Source organism: Oryzias latipes, chromosome 5 (assembly GCF_002234675.1).
Source record: "Oryzias latipes chromosome 5, ASM223467v1".
NCBI classification, from domain to species: Eukaryota; Metazoa; Chordata; class Actinopteri; order Beloniformes; family Adrianichthyidae; genus Oryzias; species Oryzias latipes.
In genome coordinates this window covers 13,810,341-13,830,790 of record NC_019863.2, presented here as the reverse complement: position 1 = coordinate 13,830,790, position 20,450 = coordinate 13,810,341, and the positions used below count along the sequence as shown (strand labels likewise).

Here is a 20,450-nt window from a genome sequence, read left to right as displayed (position 1 = left end):
GCTCCTCTGCAGAGGCAGTGACGTCACCAGCCCGACTGCCTTCCTGCTGCATCACAGCAGCATTTAGCAGCTCGAGTAGCACTTGTCATTAGGGGAACGGGATATCCGTCACTAATTCATTGATTTAAAAAAATAAAAATAAAGAGAGAACCGACTGGCGTCACGGTATCAAACAACCTTTTAACCCGGGGTAGCCGAACGGGATTGGTTACAGCTCGATAACCCCACTACAGCTATTGGGATATGGCCAGGCCGGAACAGGTTCTGCTTTTGGAGCCGCAGCACGAACTAAAATTCAGAGGTAAGGGGGAGGAGGGCTCGGCTATAAACCGAAGCTGGGGAGCTGACTGTCAACACGCTCGGGGAGTTTGGACTGATGGTATAGTGGAAACGTAAAGAGGCTGCAGTGCACATTTTGTTCAGATAGCAAGACAACGGCTGTCCTGAAGGAGCGCAGCTATAAGCTTGACAGCTAGTTAGCTAGCTAGCTGGATTAGCTTTAATGGCAAAATTAACCAGGCCCTGCCACACATTTCTCATTCTGCAACTGCTTGTGAAGGAATTCACATCGGCGAGACAAGACATAAAGAATTTTATTTTATATTGCATAATAGTTTCATTACCTTCAATACATTTATGATATTTCATTGTAGATAAAAGTCTGACATCCTTAGCTGACCTAGCTAGCTACTCTCTGATTGGCTGCCTCACTCTTCTAGCCAGACAGCTGTCATCTAAGAAGTTGACAGCTCCCATATTCCAGGACAACCTTTGCTCTTTAATGCCATTAACGTGCCTGCCAACCTGTATGATTTATGCTTTATCACCGATAACAGACATTCTTGTGAAGCCTGGTCATTTGCTTACTAGGTGTAATGTTTTCACAGGCAAGAATGATAAATAACAATGATCTGCTTTTTTACGACTATTTACTTTATAAATGTGTACAGAAATGTTTTTTCCCCTTTCCATATAATTTAATAGTGAACACGCATTTAGAAAACAAAGTTTGTTCAATATTATACTAATTTAAGTTGTTGATTACACAAACAAAAGATGTATTTTAAGAAAAGCTTTTTACTTTGACAGTCTTGCATTCTTTTTTTTTTCCTAAACCAAAAGTTAAAAAAAAAAAGTTAAAGGACATTGTTGGCCATGCTTTTTTATTGATGACAACAGCTCTAATGTTAAATTTAAAGAAAACATAAAGCAAGAATCCATATTTACGTCTGCTTTTAGTATTTGTACGTTCTTGTGTTGCTCTTTTTAGTAGCTGCTGAAGCTCCTGCATTTTTTTTCTATTTCCCATTAACCCTAAAAGAGCATTTAAACAAACTACAGACAGCAAGAATGCATGCAGATACTTATGTAATTTCAGGGACTTTTAATAATCTCTTTAGGCATTCTAAGGTCAAAGTTAAATGATAAGGCTATGACGATGTTCAGTCAGTTTATCACCAACTTCACTTACTACTCTCAGCTTCTCAAGGTTTATATAGGAAACAATCATTAAAAATACCTTTTCTTATTTTTGATTACTAAATGTCTTTTAATGTAATTCACTAGAATGTTCGTTCTTTAGTATTCAATAAAGTATTTTATGCTTTTCTATAGAATCTCAATCATTAATTTAAAGAAAAGTACATTTCTAGTCTGATGTGGCTCATTCCAAAGTTTTGTTTTCCAAAAACTGTAAAGAGTTTAACTCACTGTTGATTTTTAGATATCTTTTAATATGGTCGTGTCTCTAAAAACGAAAGAAAAAGATGCTGTTTGCTTTTGTTTTGCGAGCAATAGCAGTGGCGGTTTCCATATGATTGTATCCAGAAGTTTGTACATAATTCTTTATCTTAGTAGTAGTGTAAGAAACAAAAAAAACAAAGTACTGCTTAAAGTTTTCCCCAGTCCAGTAATAGAAGAGATATTTTGTTTCAAATCAATGTTTAAAATGTCGTTGGGTAGCAGGTTCAGAATAATTAATCAGTTAGTAATAGTTTCTGTGGTTTATTTTGTCTGTTTTACTTAATTGACGATAAAGCCAGCCATTGGAGACTATAGCATCTTTGTGTGGATAGCAATACTTGATGTGGCCTCTATACTAGACATTACCACAGATCGCATGCATTCTCTGACTGACAGTCACCTGCACTGTAAAACATCAGAAAATAAGTAGCCATTTTGTCTATTTGAACTTGGGTTTGCACTGACCATCTGGGTACTAAATACTGGTCACTGCATTTAGTCACCTTTCCTACTTTTTTATCTTACTCTGGAGGAATATTTATAAGAGAAATTACAACCACAGCTCCCCCTTTTTGATCTCATCTTTAGAAAACCCAGCTTCATGCAGGGGCAGCGTTTAATATGTAGCATTTGTTGTTTTCATGAATTGGATACTGCCCCATGAAGCTCTCAGGAAGTAGTGTATCAGGTGTGCTTTAGTCTTTGTGGTGTGCGTGCTTTACAATACAACCTTTCTGGATGTAAAACCGTCTTTTTAAGGCCTGAATTTCTTTTCTGTTTTTGCTCAGCGGGGAAGGAAAGTCTCAGTTACTCAGCATGTTTGCTAAGTTAAAGCTTTTTTCAAGCAAGACTGTTTGCTTGTGAGTATTTCCATGCAGGCAAAATGTACTGCGTTCAACTCTAAGCCTTATCATATGCAATGTTAAAAATCTACTTGACAAGAAAATTTGGACCATCCAGTGCAAGTGTACCGGTAGTTTATAAATAAAAGGAAAATCTAAAAAAAGATTCTCAAAAGGTAAAGCCATGAAGAAAACAAAATCATGGATCTGTTTGTAGATTTTGTCACAAATGTTCTTTTTCGTCTGTTCCTGGTTCACCATGATTTGAAGAAACAAATACTCAAACACGTTTTAAGCTTAATTTTTGTCATTTATGTCCCCCATCTTGAGAAAAATGCCTCAAGATGATGTTAAAATACAAAAACATGATTAAGTGTTTAATGTGTTTATTCGAGATAAAAAACCTTTACAAAAATGACAATAACATTCTTTTAAATGCCCAGTCACAGGTTTTGTTACCGGGAGGTGTAGACATGATGTTGGGGTGTAATTTTGTTTGTACTTAACTTTCCCCCACTTGTCCTCCATAATCTTTCACCAAGATTATTCAGAGAGTATTAGAAATGTTTTTCTTTTTTTTTTAATAATGTTGACAAAAGTAGGCAGTCTGTGATTGTATTTCACCTTGAGTAAAGATTTTTTTTCTGGAGGATTTAATGCTAAATCCGCTGATATCAAATTCTACTTCTGTCTTGTAAAGACAAAGATTTTTATATCAAAATTTAGATCTCCAAATACCTTCTCATAAATGTAACCAAGGAAATGGTGAATAAATCATTGAATCTCAAGGTCAAGTTAAGTTCATTGTTTAGTATTAAGTTTACTCTTGTAAACATTTGTTGTAAGCTGTTTAAAATGGACAGTGTTTTGCTTTGAGCAAAAAGGTATTATTTTTTTTTTACTTTTACTTTTTCTTAACTTAGGGTTGGTTAGCTCAAGCTTTGTCCAATTTTTGCTTGTTTTGCCAGATGACGGGTATTGTCCTTTGTTTTTACTTTAACAGAATAATAAAAAACATTGTCCTTTAAATAATAAGCATAGAACTCAATCTTTCAAAGTCTATTTCAACCAGTCTGTCATTGGGGATTCTAACCTCTCCCCGTTTGTCTTTGCAGGTCCGTTTTCAGATGTGGTCACTGCAAATCTTAAGCTCTCAAACCCCACAGACAGGAATGTGTGTTTTAAGGTGAAGACAACGGCGCCGCGCAGGTACTGTGTGCGGCCAAACAGTGGAATCATCGATGCAGGCACCTCCATTAATGTTTCTGGTGAGTCACTTCCTTGGTTTGATGTCCAAAGGTGTGTCTACTAGAATCTTCATTCATTTTCATGCTGTCTCAAAGGCAAGTTATTATATGACTAAGTTATTCATTTGACATAAGTGTATTTTTATTGGTTAAAAAATAGAAATTGAAAAGTAATATTTGATTATCTAGAGTTGATACGTTTGCCCATCAGATTATAACAGAGGTTACTTGTAACCCAGTTGTTAGCACCTTTACTGGGTTAGCCAGCAGCACTTATTTATTTATTTAATGCTACTAATTTTAAATGATTTGATGCATGTTCTTGGTTATACTCATTCTTATTGTACAGCTTTTAGACCAAACAAAATTTTTTTTTTTTTTTTTTGCTACAACCGCATATTTGTGGGATTCTGAATAGGCCAAAATGTGAGACATGAAGTGGGAAACACAGGTTTATTTGAATTTAGATAGACTTTGAGTAGTTATATTTATTCACTCATAGTTTAATATCCTGTACATTCGGCGTAGCAACACTTCCTGATTAAATATAAAAATATACCTTTTTTTATATTAAATGTAAACTATAAAGTGCTGTATACCTAAAGGGTTTTTAACACAACCAGTTTGAAAAGTACATGCTGGGTCTTTAGAATGAATTCCCTTCCACTTGGACTGCAGTGGGTTTGGATAGTCAGCTAACGGGGGAAGTTTCCACTGCTACCTCTACCATTTGCTGCCACAGACTCATTTTACAACGTCCCCTATCTGGTGTCAACAACTGCAAACAGTGTCAGTGCTGCATGCAGGCTGCCATAAAATACCAAGTCAGTCAGTTTTCATTATATTTTACCCCTTTCAAACTTAAAATACTCGTGCTTTATATACAAGATCACTTTAGTGAACTTATCTGGCATCAGTGTACAATGTAATGTCTATGTTTTCTTCTGTTTTTTGTTTTTTTTCTCTCCAACAAAGCGTTTGAACTGATCTGAAACCACCATGCTCTGCAAGCACCTAAAAAAACTTAACAACACACATTATTTGAATAAAACATGACTATTAATTTATGGACATTTATGCTAAATTTATATTAGTTGTCCTTTTTTTATTCTTCCCAATTGCATATAAACAAGCAAATCCTTGTCCAATAATTTCCTGAATTTCAAATGAATCGATCATCTGTCATATTTCGGTTATGTCACTTTGCTGGTTACATTGTTGGGAATACATTTTGTATCCATTGTTTCATTTAATGCAGCACGTCTTCATAAAATATACATAATTCTATATTAGGTGTGTTTCTGCATTGCAGTGGTTTAAAATAACATGGCATAATTATGTTGTGAGCAAAGATTCACTCAAAACTACAAAAGTACCACAGTAGAATATTACTCATCTCTCCAAAAGATTTAACAAAAGGGAAAGCTGCGGGTGGGGTGAGTGTCGGTTTAGGGTAAATCTGCATATTTGAGGTGAAGTAGGAATTTTTGAAAAAGCTTTGTAACAAAAATGAAGAAACACTTTTGAGTTACAAAAGATCTTTAGTTGTAGGAGTGATGTAAAACTGCTTTAGTGATTAGTTTATAATAAGCTCTGAATCTGCATCTTATTCGCTTCAGTATTTGCTATATTTGCTCTCACTGGAGCTTTAGGCTCATGCTTATATTACAGAATTGTTGTTTCTTTAGATTGTTTATTTTATTGTTGAAAAGGAGATGGCCAGAAATCACACTTATTAAACCTGACAGGGCACACCTGTGAAGTGAAAAACATTTCAGGTGACTACCCTGAAGCTCATCAAGAGAATGCCAAGAGTGAGCAAAGCAGTAATCAAATCAAAAGATGGCTACTATGAAGAACCTACAATATGACATATTTTGAGATGTTTCACATTTTTGTGTTATGTATATAATTCCACATTTGTTAATTCACAGTTCTGATGCCTTCAGTGTGACTCTACATTTTTCTTAGTCATGAAAATAAAGAAAACTGTGTGTCCAAACTTTTGGTCTGCACTGTATGTGTGTATATATATATGTATATATATATATCTTTATTTCAGTTTTTTTCTGACCAATACCAATCTTTATTTAAATTTTCCTCCCCAGGGTTTATGATGTTGTTTTAATAATATATATTCCCCCACTATTCAATGGTATCTCCTCATTCAAAAGTATTTATTATCTCTATTATGAGCATAGGATACAATTCATTAGTGACAGGAAGAGAATATTTTCCTACTCTTCTCCGCCCTTTAATGGCTCCATTCATTTTGAGCCAGCATGCTGCTTATTGACTGAGATGCTTTTATCCAACGTGTCTGCCAATGTAAGCAATGTGTTTTGCAGGCAACTTGGGACTCGGTGAGCTGTAAACTGAACATCAAATCAGCAACCTTTGGACGTAAAGACAGCAGTTATCCCGATCGAGCTACATATATAAATCCATCTCAACTCAGATGTAAAGGCGATTTGAATAATTTCTCCCCCTATAGTAGCCTTGTGCTTTCCATCTCAGTTTTTGGACCAGACTCTTTAACTCTAGTCAGTGTTTGTCAGAGATGTTAGGTGCTTTACTGCTTCCACTCACTGGTGTCGTCCCTGTGGACCCGAGTTGGATGGCTGTGCAAATTAAGGCTGACTGAAACAGGACATTCTCAATCTGTTCATGCCGTCTGTTTCTGATTTGCGGTACTGAGCTACGCTGATTGCTGCAATGCTTTAAAGTGCTACTCTGGGGAAAATTGGCATGTGCCACATATGAAAGCAATGCTAACAGCAATTTATTATTTTTTGGGGGAAAGCCAAAATATTATCCCCCCAAAAAACTGATGAGGGTTGGGGAAGACCTAAAAAAAAGTATTTTTATTTTTCACACCTTTTTTCATACTTGTACACAACTTTAATATTTGTTGGTAAATATTTAGAAAACATTTTACAGTTTTAATGCTCCTGCATTTCTAACTGTTTAACTAGACAAGTATGAGATCACTGTAATTTATTACTGTTGTTTTGCAATAACTTGACAAAGAAATATCTTTAAAGTCTATCAGTCATGAGAAAATAATATTCTCCTGTCCACAGAATACAATTTTGACAGATATGGGAGCTTGTCTTTTTTATACAATTCAGTTTTTCTTGAATTACAAGTTCATAACAAATAAAGAAACAAAAGGCCAAACAGATTCAAGGCTGACACCAGTGTCACTTATCAAGAAATGTATGCAGAACATATGTGCATCTTTCTGTGCAGAAAAGAATATCTACTAGGCCTGCACAATATACCGCAAATTTATCGTTATCGCGACATCAAGCTGTGCAATATGCATACCGCAAAAGACGGCGAAAATCGCAATAAATGTTTACCTTAAATGTGCTAAAACAATCTCATGGCAGCTTGAAATATTGAACAGATGAAATAAATCCCTTTATGCATTTAACCAATCGGAAGGACCCGTTTACGTTTTTGATCAATCAGATGAGCCCTTTTATGTTTGATGTTTGCCTCCTACGTCACCGAGGGTCATTTGGAGTATAATTTTTAAACTGTTGTAGTGAAATGGAAATGATGTTTTTGTTTGTTTTGCTATTTGTTTATATACCGCGAATTATATCGTTATCGCAATATTAATCACCAATATTGCATATTGCGAGTTTTCCTCATATCGTGCAGCCCTAATATCTACCAAATATATTGTACCTCGCATTAACGCACATAACCATGTCTAAAGTTTAAACTGTAATAGATCTTCAACGCTATGCAAACGTTTGTTGTATTCTTCTTCCGTGTCTACTGATCAATTTGCAATTACTGTATTGGTATTTACGGTAGATTGCTCAATGTAGCAGATATGTTTATTGTTGTTCTGCTTATCTTTGCATTTCTATTTGTGTGAAATAAATTACAACAGGTTTATAGTTTAGTTTTTTTAATCCAATATGTTTTTGTGGAAAATAACCTTTACTAAAATTTTTACAAAGCAGCAGTACTGTTCTTTTCACCCATGAACATGTTGTCGGATTAACCACATTACACATGGGGACACTCTGAAACCCTGCATGAGAAAGACCATTTTAAAAATCCTATCAATCTAAAAAAAAATTTTTAAGCCTTTAAAAGAGGCAAAGTGAATGTTCACATTTGTACACTGACGATGGTTTCTGTATGCAATATTTTACAGTTATGCTGCAGCCTTTTGACTATGATCCCAATGAGAAGAGCAAACACAAGTTCATGGTTCAATCCATGGTAGCACCTCCAGACATGACCGACATGGAGGGAGTGGTAAGTGATTCCTGAAATGTGTTTTGACTGTTTGAATGCTTTCTTTGCCTAAGTAAAACAGTCTTTTAAAAGACCTGTTTTATGAGATACTGATATAATGGTCATGTAAGGGTTAATGGCTGACAAAGTGTGCATTATCAGAAATTAACGCACGCCATGGAAGCCTGAACCATCCAACACGAAATTTCTGATAATGCACACTTTGAAGTCCATTATCCTGCCTATAACATTGTAACTTACAAAGGAAATAAATATTCAATCCGTTTGTAGTTCATTATTATTATTTTTTTTGTGGTTTGAATCACTTTTTTTTTTTTTAAAGTGGATTACTGGTATTTGTTACATGGTGCACCACGTTGTCACGGTACCATGACAACGTGCTGAGCCGGCTCCGACCTCGACTGCAGAGGCAAAGGAAAGCGATATATATGCAGATCATCACGAGAAGTTAAATAAAGCTTCAGTTCAGAGAGAATTTTTACCTCTTACAGCTTGTTTTTGTCCAGAGGCTAAAGTTTGTTTTGAAAAAGCCAGCGCAGTGATATAGAACGTTTAAGCCATGTGACCGGAACTTATTTTTAGGTGTGCATTATTACTGAGGATTATCACTTTTTAATCCACACCCAGCAGCCAATCAGAATCGAATACTCCCCCTGACCATGGTATACATTTTATTTATTTTGTTAGAAATAGTTGTAATGAATATATTCTTTTGTCTGTTTTTCTCTCTGCAGTGGAAAGAAGCAAAACCAGATGAGCTGATGGACTCTAAGCTGAGGTGTGTCTTTGAGATGCCAGTGGACAATGAGAAAACGGTGAGGTTATCCACTTTTCCTCTTACAGAATTTTCTGGTCTACACTACAAGTAAAATGAAAAAACAGAAGAATTACAAAATAAAATGAGTTGCATAGTTTCATACTTCTGTGAAAAACGCAATGTAATATAGAGAAATTTGTAAAGTAATTAAGAATTGGACAGTTGTTTTAAAACCATAAGGATTAAAAAACTATTTTCATCACAAAAATAGTAGATTTCCACACATTAACATAGATATGTTTTTGCTTTAAAACCAAAGTTAGTCTTTACAGCGATCTAAGACTCCTATCCTATTGAATGATGTATAAATTCCCTTAAGGTTTTAAATATGCAATTTCAGTAAAAAAGAATCGGAATTACCTAAATTGGCAGATTATTTTTATATTATCCATTCAAGTGTGTCCTTTTGAATCTTGAAAAGAAAGAAGAGAAATGCTTTTCCTATCTCAAGCTTTATTTCTTAGTGTTGCTTTTTACTTTTTCATCTTTAATTTCCTTCTTTGCTGTCTGCAAAAGCACACAGCGGAACCACAGTCTTGCAGAAAGTGACTTTGTTCACTCTGCCAGAGGGTTTATTTTCATGTGATTGCTCTCAGCCCATCAACTCCTCCCATCTTGAAAATATTATTTTCTCTATGATATGAGCTTAGTCTACATGAACACCAGGAGGGAGCACAGCCCCCAGTAATTGTTTTCAATTCATTATGAGCATATCACTCTCAGTTTGCACTTTGCACCACATAGTCTGAAAGTCAGAGATACAGTTGATAGAAAGCAGCTTGATCCACTTGTGCAGGGGACCCCCGGGTGAACTCACCCACAAAAGGCTCTGTGTCTCTGAACTTCTGTGTGTCAACATAGCAAGTGCCCAAAATGTAAACAAGGTGCGATATCTCTGTGGCAGGCAGCAAATCTGATACTGAGAGTCAGCATGTAAACAGTAGAGCCACAACAATGAAGTAATTTCATTAAAGCGTTGCCCCTCTGTGCCCCCCTACAGCACGACATGGAATTCAGCAAGATCATGTCGACCAGTTTGCTGAAGTCTGAATCCTCTGCGTTGCCCACAAAGGCGGCCAGCTCCACCCTGGACAACGGGGAGGTAAAAAGGATCATGGAAGAGTGCAAGAGGCTGCAGATGGAAGCTCAGAGGCTACGGGAAGAAAACAAACAGATTAGAGTAAGTAACCAAGTGTAAATTATGGATTAATAATGACTCCTGCTATGAACAGTTTAGCTTTTATTTCATAAAATTCTTCCAATAACATTTCACTGTGTTTAGGTGATGTCTAAAGAATGATATTGTGCTGTTCAGCAGTTTAAATAAAAATAGCACTAGAAGTTATGAGTTCCTGTGAAGCGAGCTGAGACTTGCATGCAGGAACATCTAGTTACAAATGGTAAGCAGAGGATTTAAACACTATAGGATGCTTCAAATCAGGTCTAAATTTCCACGTTAATGGTTTGTTTCTCTGGAATCTATTGTTAGTATGTTGTAATGATGGCCTGTTAAAGCCTTTTTTATATAAAAAATCTACATAAATGAAATTATCACCTGATTTCGATTTCAACAGAATAAGTAAAACTAGGATTTTTTTTTTTCGATACCTAAATACTAAAATAAATTATTACTCAAGTCTGTTTTTGTCTTAATAGTTTTTGTGAATGAGGTCAAATAAAGGTTAAATGAGAGCATCCACATAGTTTAATAAAAAGCTTTCTAAACGAATTAGTTTTTTTTTTGAAAGACCACATTTTAGGGGAGCCAAAGAGAAATGACAGATGATCCGTTTCTGCTGGAATTTATATGAACAAAGTTAATGAAGACATGTTTTTTGACTGGAGAAAATGGCAGAATTGACTTCTTGCCCAGATTTAATTCTTTCATTGTGTTTAATGATGAATCATCAGTTGTACATTTCAGAAGAAATACTTTTTCTAATCATTTCTTTTTGTATTGTACATTTTTATTTTTTCTTCCATTGAATATCGATCATCAAAAAATATATAGTTTAAGTTTGTCATGGTACTGTTGCCCTTTAACGTAAATACCTGTAATAACTTTATTTTAACTGTGATTTGAATTATATGTTAAAGGAGGAAAACTTTAAATAAAATGTATTTAAACTAAAGAGTGTAACAGGATCATGCTGAATGTCTTAGACTGTGATCATTCAAAGGAAGATCTTCAAGAAGACACCAAGCAATCAGCCACAGAAAAAAAAGAGGTTTTAAACTTTGGTGTTTTAAAGGTCTCACTAAAGGTAAACTTTAGATTCACAAACGTGAACTCACTGGGGATGTGAATTGATACGCATCTCAAAAATCTACCAGCGATACGATACAGTAACAATAACATGGAAGCCTCTGCTGATACTGTTTGATGCGATTGAATAAATTGACATAGACAATAAAAAATACCTTTTTGAACTGGAGCTTTGGCTCCAGTGTTGACATTCTTTCAACCACCATAACTCTTTACTGTTTACACAATTAATGTAATTCCAGCGGATTCTGAAGCTGAGAAAAACCGCAGATATGAAACGACGCTTTTCTCCACTTTAGAACCAGCTGATTTATGTTGATCGTGTAAATGGTCAAAAAGTTACAATAAGTCAAAGAGCTTGTTTTATTTATCCCTTGTGCTATCTTAGATGACCCCACCTTTACATTGACGTGTTCTCCCTACCATGACAAAGGTGGAAAGATTTCATGTAATCCATGGACACCAGTGAAGATTACAAATCATTGAAGAAAAAAGGTTCAGAGCACTGTCTAGTGGGTCTAGATGACCCAACTCCCAATGTTAAACTGCCTAGGATAGCACAAGGGTTACATGTCGTTGGTGGCATGTCCAGCGTTAAAGGGTTAATTGTCTTTATCAAAAAGTATTTTAAAAGTTGGTATAAATCCAAAAACTTATGAGTTCCCAAATCCCAAACTTCAAATCTCAAGATTCAGGTTGCAGATCTGTTATTGTTCCCTTCCTTTGCCTCATTTTTTGCAGTAATATTAAACTCATGGTGCTTTCAATCCTTTCTCTTTCGGCTTTTCCCATCAGGGGTCGCCACAGCGAATCATCCTTTTCCACCTCACTCTATCATGGACATCTTCTACCCTAACATTAGCCAACTTCATGTCCTCTGTTAAGACATCCATGTATCTCCTCTTTGGCCGTCCTCTTGCCCTCCTGCCAGGCAGCTCCATCTCCAACATCCTTCTACCAATATATCCACTATCCCTCCTCTGAACATGTCCAAACCATCTCAGTCTGGCTTCTCTGACTTTGTCGCCAACACAGGCAACATGAGCCGTCCCTCTGATGTACTCGTTCCTTATCCTGTCTAACCTGGTCACTCCTAAGGAGAACCTCAACATCTTCATCTCCGCTACCTCCATCTCAGCCTCTTGTCTCTGTCTCACTGCTACCGTCTCTAACCCATAGAGCAGAGCTGGTCTCACCACTGTCTTGTACACCTTTCCTTTGAGTCTTGCTGGCACTCTTCTGTCACACAACACTCCTGACACTTTCCTCCACCCGCTCCAACCTGCCTGCACTCGCCTCTTCACCTCTTTTCCACACTCCCCATCACACTGAACTGTTGACCCCAAGTACTTAAACTCCTGCACCTTCTTCACCTCAGCCCCCTGTAACCTAACGCTTCTACCTTGATCCCTCTCGTTCAGACACATGTATTCTGTCTTACTATGACTGACCTTCATGCCTCTTCTTTCCAGAGCAAACCTCCACCTCTCTAGCTGTTCCTCCACCTGCTCTCTACTCTCACTGCAAATTACAATGTCATCCGCAAACATCATTGTCCAGGGAGATTCCTGTCTTACCTCGTCTGTCAGCCTGTCCATCAGCATAGCAAACAAAAAGGGACTCAAAGCTGATCCTTGGTGTAGTCCCACCTCCACCTTGAACTCCTCTGTCTGACCTACAGCACATTTCACCACCGTCATACTTCTCTCATACATGTCCTGAACTACTCTGACATACTTCTCTGCCACTCCAGACGACCTCATACAGTACCACAGCTCCTCCCTCGGCACCCTGTCATACGCCTTCTCTAAATCTACGAACACACAATGCAGCTCCTTCTGACCTTCTCTGTACTTTTCCATCAACATTCTCAAAGCAAAAATGGCATCAGTGGTGCTCTTACGGGGCATGAAACCATACTGCTGCTCACAAATCTCCACCTTCTTCCTAAGCCTGGCTTCCACTACTCTTTCCCACAGCTTCATTGTGTGGCTCATCAACTTTATTCCTCTATAGTTGCTGCAGTTCTGCGTGTCACCCTTGTTCTTAAAGATTGGGACCAGAACGCTTCTCCTCCATTCCTCAGGCATCTTCTCACTCTCTAAAATCCTATTGAACAACCTCGTTAGAAATTCCACTGCTGTCTCTCCTAAGCACTTCCATACCTCCACAGGTACGTCATCAGGACCAACGGCCTTTCCGCTCTTCATCCTTTTCAGAGCCTTCCTAACCTCATCCTTTCCAATCTCTGCTACTTCCTGCTCCACAACAACCACATCTTCCTCCCTTCTTTCCCTGTCATTTTCCACGTTCATCAGCTCCTCAAAATACTCCTTCCATCTTTTTTGTACACTCTCCTGAGTTGTTAGCACCTTTCCATCTCTGTCCTTAATCACCCTTATCTGTTGCACGTCCTTCCCATCTCTGTCTCTCTGTCTGGCTAGCCTGTACAAGTCCTTTTCTCCTTCCTTTGTGTCTAACCTGTCATATAGCTCATCGTAAGCTTTCTGTTTGGCCTTTGCCACCTCTCTTTTCACTCTACGCTGCGCTTCCTTGTACTCCTGTCTACCTTCCTCAGTCCTTTCTACATCCCACTTCCTTTTAGCCAACCTCTTCCTCTGGACGCAGTCCTGTACTTCCTCATTCCACCACCAAGTGTCTTTACCGTCTTTCCTCTTTCCAGATGACACACCTAGCACCTTCCTACCTGTTTCCCTGATAATCTCTGCTGTAGTTTCCCAGTCCTCTGGAAGCTCATCCTGACCACTCAGGACCTGCCTCAACTTCTGCCTAAATTCCTCACAAGTTTCTTCATTCTGTAGTTTCCACCACTTGGTCTTCTTTTCTGTTTTCCCTCTCTTCTTCTTCCTGACCTCCAGAGTCATCTTACACACCACCATGCGGTGCTGTCTGGCTACACTCTCTCCTACCACCACTTTGCAGTCATTAACCTCTCTCAAATGACCTCGTCTACATAGGATGTAGTCCACCTGAGTACTCCTACCTCCACTTCTGTATGTCACTCTATGTTCCTCTCTCTTCTGGAAGTAAGTGTTGACTACAGCCATTTCCATCCTCTTCGCAAAGTCCACCACCATCTGTCCCTCCAGATTCCTTTCCTTCACACCAAACCTGCCCATCACCTCCTCATCACCTCTGTTGCCCTCACCAACATGCCCATTAAAGTCTGCTCCAATAACAACTCTCTCTCCTCTGGGAAAACTCTCTATGACCTCATCCAACTCACTCCAGAATCTCTCCTTCACTTCTAACTCACAGCCAACCTGTGGCGCATACCCACTGACTACATTCACCATCACCCCTTCAATTTCTAACTTTAGGCTCATCATCCTGTCTGAGACTCTTTTCACCTCTAGAACACTGTTTACAAACTCCCCCTTCAGAATCACTCCTACCCCGTTTCTCTTCCTATCAACACCATGATAGAACAGTTTGTATCCTCCTCCAATACTGCGTGCCTTGCTGCCCTTCCACCTTGTCTCCTGCACACACAGTACATCTACCTTCCTTCTCTCCATCATGTCTGCCAGCTCTCTGCCTTTCCCTGTCATTGTGCCAACGTTAAGAGTCCCTATTCTCAAACCTATGTTCCTGCCTTTTCCCTTCTCTCTCTGGCCACGGACCCTTCTGCCTCCCCTCTTTCTTCGACCAACAGTAGTCAAATTTCCACCGACACCCTGTAGGTTAACAGCATCGGTGGCGGTCGTTGTTAACCCGGGCCTTGACCGATCCGGTATGTCTAAAGTGTTGTGGATGATTCGCATGGTTATTTTGGCAATTTTTACGCCGGATGCCCTTCCTGACGCAACCCTCTCTATTTATCCGGGCTTGGGACCGGCACAGAGGCAACTGGCTTGCAACCCCTGTGGCTAGATGCTTTCAATGCACCTCGAAAAAACCATGAAGTTATTGATTCAACCACAGTTTTTATAAACACACACCAGGAAAGATGAGCTGATCCGATGTCAATGAAACATTTGGTGCAATCCCATCCTTGACGCCACGAAGGAACCACAGGTTGAAATCGGTGAATCTCTCCATCCCTAACACACACACATCTACACACACAAAAACACTCTACAGGCAGGCTAGAGAAGTTCTCCTAGCAAATCATCACTACATCCCGCTGTAGCAGTAGCCACAGGCAGAGGGACTGGAGACTGCTCCAGAAGCTATGATTAAACTAACACCACTTGCTGCTGGGAAGTGAATTGAGTTAGAGTCCGGCGCCTTTTGTGTTCCTCTGGGTGTCGGGTTAGAAAATGTAAGCAGATCCTAATTCTTCGAGCTTGCAAAAACTGGTTACAAACTATTCATTTGAGGGCTTCCGCTTCCGGTCCGCAAGGAGTAAGCAGCACGAGGGACCAGCTCCGAGCTTGATTAAAATATATCATACTTCCCAGAGTTACATTCAGCCAGTAAGCCGCTACTACCTGACTGGAACTTAAAAAAGGACACACGGAAAGGAAAGAAATATACGCAGACGACCATAGAGGTGGGAGCGCAGTCTTCATCTGAGGAGAAAAGCAACACAGCTGACGCTGGCCGCGCCAACGCGAAGGAGGAAGGGCCAATTTCACCCGCAATGCTGCGTGCTGAGCGGAAAAATCAGTTTGAAACATAGAGAGAAGATATGAAAAGTGATATCAAAGACCGTATAGAAATCCACTGTAAGGAAATACGCGAAGATATTGCTTCTTGGAGATGTCAGACTGAAAGTAACATGGAAACTATCCGAGCTGATGTACCAGAGTTACATTGGATCATCTGAAAGAAGCTTGGAGTTTGGACTTGACAACAACAATTACGGAACAACAGTGGAAAAAGGCTCAGCAACAAGTTCACTCCTCATCAGTGTGCAGCAGACATGGTTTAATCCAGTTCAAAATCCTTCACAGACTGCACCAATGATCAAAAATGTTCTCAGGAGTGGACCCTTCATGTGAACGTTGTGGACATGTTCCTGCCTCACTGTCCCACACATTTTGGGACTGCAACAAAATCATTCCCTATTGCACAAAATATTTGAAATATTGTCTCTAATATTTAAGGTTAAACTCCCATTGGACCCTATAGCAGGGTTATTTGGAGTGCTAACTGCTGGAAATTGTTTAAACAGTAAATGATGGATTATTTATTTATCTCAAAGAGTGCAGCTGTTTTTTCGCATTACCTGCTGTCTTTATGTCAAATACTGACACCAACTAAACCACAGGCAGACAAAGAATACATTTATGGAAAATACACGTCATCAAAACGTCTACAATAGTTCATAAAGAATGACATCACTAGCAGGAGCTGGGTCATCTAAAGCAGTGTTTTTCAACCAGTGTGCCGTGGGATATTGCCCTCATTAATCATTAACTGATCTAAAAACATTTCCCATCTCCAGGAAATCAGCTCTTTGTTCATCCAAACAGGCCCTGATAAAACACTGAGTAGTTAGGAATATAAAAGATCTTAAAATTACTTTTTCTTTGTGTTTATTTAATGCTATTAAAGACATTTTGTCGATCAATACAGACCATGAGTTTCTGTTTTTTTTTTTTTTTTTGGATGCTGGTGTGCCGCGGGATTTTTGTCAAGGTTAAAGTGTGCCGTGGCTCAAAAAAGGTTGAAAAACACTGATCTAAAGGCATGAGATGATCCTGGTGTTGCGCAACAGAGGGAGCCCACTACCCCTCCCCTTTCGTTCTCACACACACAGTCAGTGTGACAGGAGACAGGAGCGCGCAGCTGCAGGGACGGCAGTTCACAGTTTCAGGCTGTTACAAACTCTGTGATATAACAGATAATAGGAAATCAATGGTGGCGCAGATTTTTTTCCAAGCACTGAGCCGCTGTCACCACTGCCCCCCTTTTGCGCCCCAAGCAATTGCCCGTGTTAGCTGTGCCTAAAACTGCTGCAGCACTGCTCTATTGGCTAGACGTCTAATCCTACTTAATTGGAATAGCAAATGTCCCCCAACACATCTTCATTTGGTAACAGACATAATGCAATACTCAAACTTAGAAAAGATTACATTTTCATTGAGACAGCAAGAAAATGAAATTTGGCACCATTTATTGGTTATTTCAACGGTATATAGACAAGTTGACCTCTGCTTAAACACTTATTAGTAAAAGCAGCAGGGTTTTTTTTTTCTTCTTTTTTTCTGTTGCTTTTTTTGTTGTTGTTTTTTGATATTGTACTGTTTGTATTGTTTGCTGGAAAAAAGAATAAAAATAAATAAAAACCTATTAATTTGATATTACTCCCTTTTATTCATCTCCCAAATTCTCTTCCTTCTTCTTGTCTCCTGCTGGTGCCGCTCTCCTTCTGTAAATGCTCTTCCATTATTTCTCATTTGTATATATTCTCTCTCCTCCTCATTTCAGGAGGACGATGGTCTCCGGATGAGGAAGAGCAATGTCATGTCATCACAGCATGCTTCTGTTGCCATGAAGAAAGAGGAAGGCCTCAGCACTCGCACAATGGCTTTCATCATCCTCTTCTTCGTGGTGGGCGTCATCGTGGGCAAACTGGTCTTGTAAAGCGCAGGAGTTCTGTCGGCCACAGCATGCTTTCGGGGATGAAACCAAACACAGGATCTGGGATTATTGGATCAGGAAATGTCATATCTTTCGAGTCGGGGTGGGTGGTATTAGTTTTGATCTAGTCTCATTTATGTAAAAGAAAAATCCTGTATGAGATGAAATTTAATGTATGAAAGCAAAAAGAAAAAAAAATGACTTATGAACAAATGAAAACTGTTACAGGTCTTGTCTCTTCATAATCATCACATAATCAGTCTGGCCTTCTTCCCAAAGTTTCCTGCATACAGGTGATGTGTTTGAGGGTGGGGGGAAAATGAAGACTTGATCAGAGCTAATTTTCTAACACTGAAATGGTGTTGGTATGACTGAGTCCGTTTGCAGTCGAGCAAATGTCATTCCGGTATATTGTTTTTTTAAACATACACAGACAAAATCCAGTATAAAAGGAGCTGTGACGGCCCCACTCAACAGTAAAATCCTGGTGTTCGTTCCAGCAAAGTCCTCTTTAAAGAACGGATTCACAACAGGAATGATGCACACAGGTGGGGTGACACACAGGGCTATCACAGCTTCCTTCAATCAGAGGCTTTGTAGTTCTCTTTGATTGTACAACCACCTCAGTCTGCGTATAAAACACTAACTTTAGCTTCTTTTCCGTGTGTTTGTTTTGTTTTCCCCATCTCCCATCACTCACTGCTTACAAGTCTCCATTTGGCTGGGGGGAGTGTTTGCATGCGTTCACAGAGTGTTGCATTTGGACTTTTGAATCTAATTTAATTGCTTTTATAATGGTGGAAATTATATTTTGATTGTAGGTTTGCACAATTACAATTTCAGATTTTTTTTGTGTTTTCCCGTTGCAGTTCTGCAAGGTTTTATCTGAATAATTTTTCTTTCTGCGTATGGATGAGCAGATGATTGCAGCTACCCGGAGTGAGGTTCAGATCTTTTCTGTAGATTCAGATGAAAGCCTTGCCTTGTGACCTTTCGAGGCAAGTTATTCTCAGGCCAAGCTTGTACAGTGGACAGACGGTGTAGAGCAAATGGTTTCCTTTCAACATTAAGATCCTCATGCGTGTCCCATTAATGATTTTAGGTTTCTTTTTCCGACACGTTATTCCATATTTTTCCTGATACATTTGTTCTGCTTGAGTGTTCTAGTAGCTGCCTTAACCTGCTGTCCTTAGCTTTTCTTTAGCCTCCACTCAGCTTCGGTATTTCTTTTTGTTCACCACACAACTGCAGTTCTGATTGTTTATGCTGCCGGCTTTATTGTGACTCTGGGCATTCTGCAGCAGGAAGTGAACACGGCACGAGGGTCCACATCAACAAGCTTTGCTTTTTTTTGTTGTTGTTGAAAATTCAGGAAAAAAAACGGAAAAGGTGTTTTGGAAATTGTTTACCTTTTTAAATTCTAAGGTAATACATCATTCTGCTTTACAATATTCCAAAGAAAAATAAACAGTTGCGTTTGTTTGTGTCCAAGCCTAACAGTTGAGAGGAAATCAGGAAATGTTTTCCTGTGGAAGCTAAAGAAGAATGGAACTAGTAAGAACCTGAAAATAAAAACGTGTTTCTACTGTATCTCTGCAGTTTTTTGGTCTGAGGATGACCTGCTGCCGACCTGTGCTACAGATCCATCCTGGGTTGTCACATAGTACTTGCACAAAGTTGTTCTTGTTTAGTGTATCCTGGTTGGAGTGTCACATTCTACACAAGAGCTGCTTCCAAACACTAAACTATTAACACATGTGAATGAATGTGTAACTTTGACACAGTCTCTGATGGTGCAAACGCCACCAGACTGCATCTCCTCCCCAGGAATAATCGGATTTAATGAGTATCGACGTGTAAACACTAACCAGTCTGGGCCCAATTGTACAGCGCACTCCACCGACCTGACCTGGAATCTGACCATCACCATGATCGATGTAAACAGTCAAGAAGCTGTTTTGTATGTATATAAATAAAGAAATAAAAACGTCTTATCTGACAAGATGATTAACCCTAATCAAGTAGTATGATGTGAAAAAAAAAAGCTCCAATGTTGGATTATGTAGCATCTTAATAAATTAAATGAATAAAGCTTTGACTTTTTAGTGTGAAGTTGTTTACTGTAAAGCACATAGGATATACAGTGTACACATTTCATATGAAGCCACACATATGCCGCTTTTTTCTTTTTTAAATCTTAAAGTAGTAATGATCTTAAATCAGGCCGGTCAAATGTTTGTAAAACTGTTTCATTGTCGATATGAATGCAGTGGAAAAGCCATGCACTGCAACTTATGTTTGAAGAAAATGCAGTGGATTGACATACAAGGCAACTTTGCAATTTATTTGAAAAGTTCAAAAGGATTTTTTTGTGATTATTTTTAAGTATTTTTCCTTATCCATTATGGTGAGTCATGAAGAGTTTCATAGCAGTTTTTTTTTTTAAAGCTAAGGATATTATGGCTTAACGTTCTGCGAAATTCAAGTTTTCTAGCGTAGTGGATCTGACATTTTTAAATTATAAAGGAAAATTTGATCAGAAACCACTCTGAACGCATTTCCATTATCAACTGAAACTTTTTGAACACACCTTATATCCACTTAACATTTGCTAGGAAGCAACCTGATAATAAAACCAGCCCAGATGGTAAGAAAATGCATTTGGGAGACTTTTTCTTTGTAAAATAAGGATGTTTGGT

At 38.6% G+C, this 20,450-nt stretch overlaps 1 protein-coding gene across 1 annotated transcript; it reads left to right on the top strand.

The window, feature by feature from the left end:
• The first annotated feature begins 8 nt into the window (after nt 1-8).
• On the top strand, nt 9-19,856 carry LOC101174096 (vesicle-associated membrane protein-associated protein B). The gene is made up of 6 exons (XM_004068806.4): nt 9-301; nt 3,701-3,853; nt 8,013-8,116; nt 8,851-8,931; nt 9,934-10,113; nt 17,599-19,856. The coding sequence occupies exons 1-6, from the start codon at nt 244-246 to the stop codon at nt 17,752-17,754; spliced, it is 732 nt and encodes a 243-aa protein (XP_004068854.1). The 5' UTR covers nt 9-243; the 3' UTR covers nt 17,755-19,856.
• Nucleotides 19,857-20,450: the final 594 nt, after the last annotated feature.

Bases quoted from the DNA above. Each gene is read 5' to 3' on its own strand.
- LOC101174096 (XM_004068806.4), top strand. From the start codon at position 244: ATGGCCAGGCCGGAACAGGTTCTGCTTTTGGAGCCGCAGCACGAACTA. The intron at 3,854-8,012 runs GTGAGTCACTTC...AATATTTTACAG, and splicing joins CACCTCCATTAATGTTTCTG to TTATGCTGCAGCCTTTTGAC. The intron at 8,117-8,850 runs GTAAGTGATTCC...TTCTCTCTGCAG, and splicing joins TGACCGACATGGAGGGAGTG to TGGAAAGAAGCAAAACCAGA.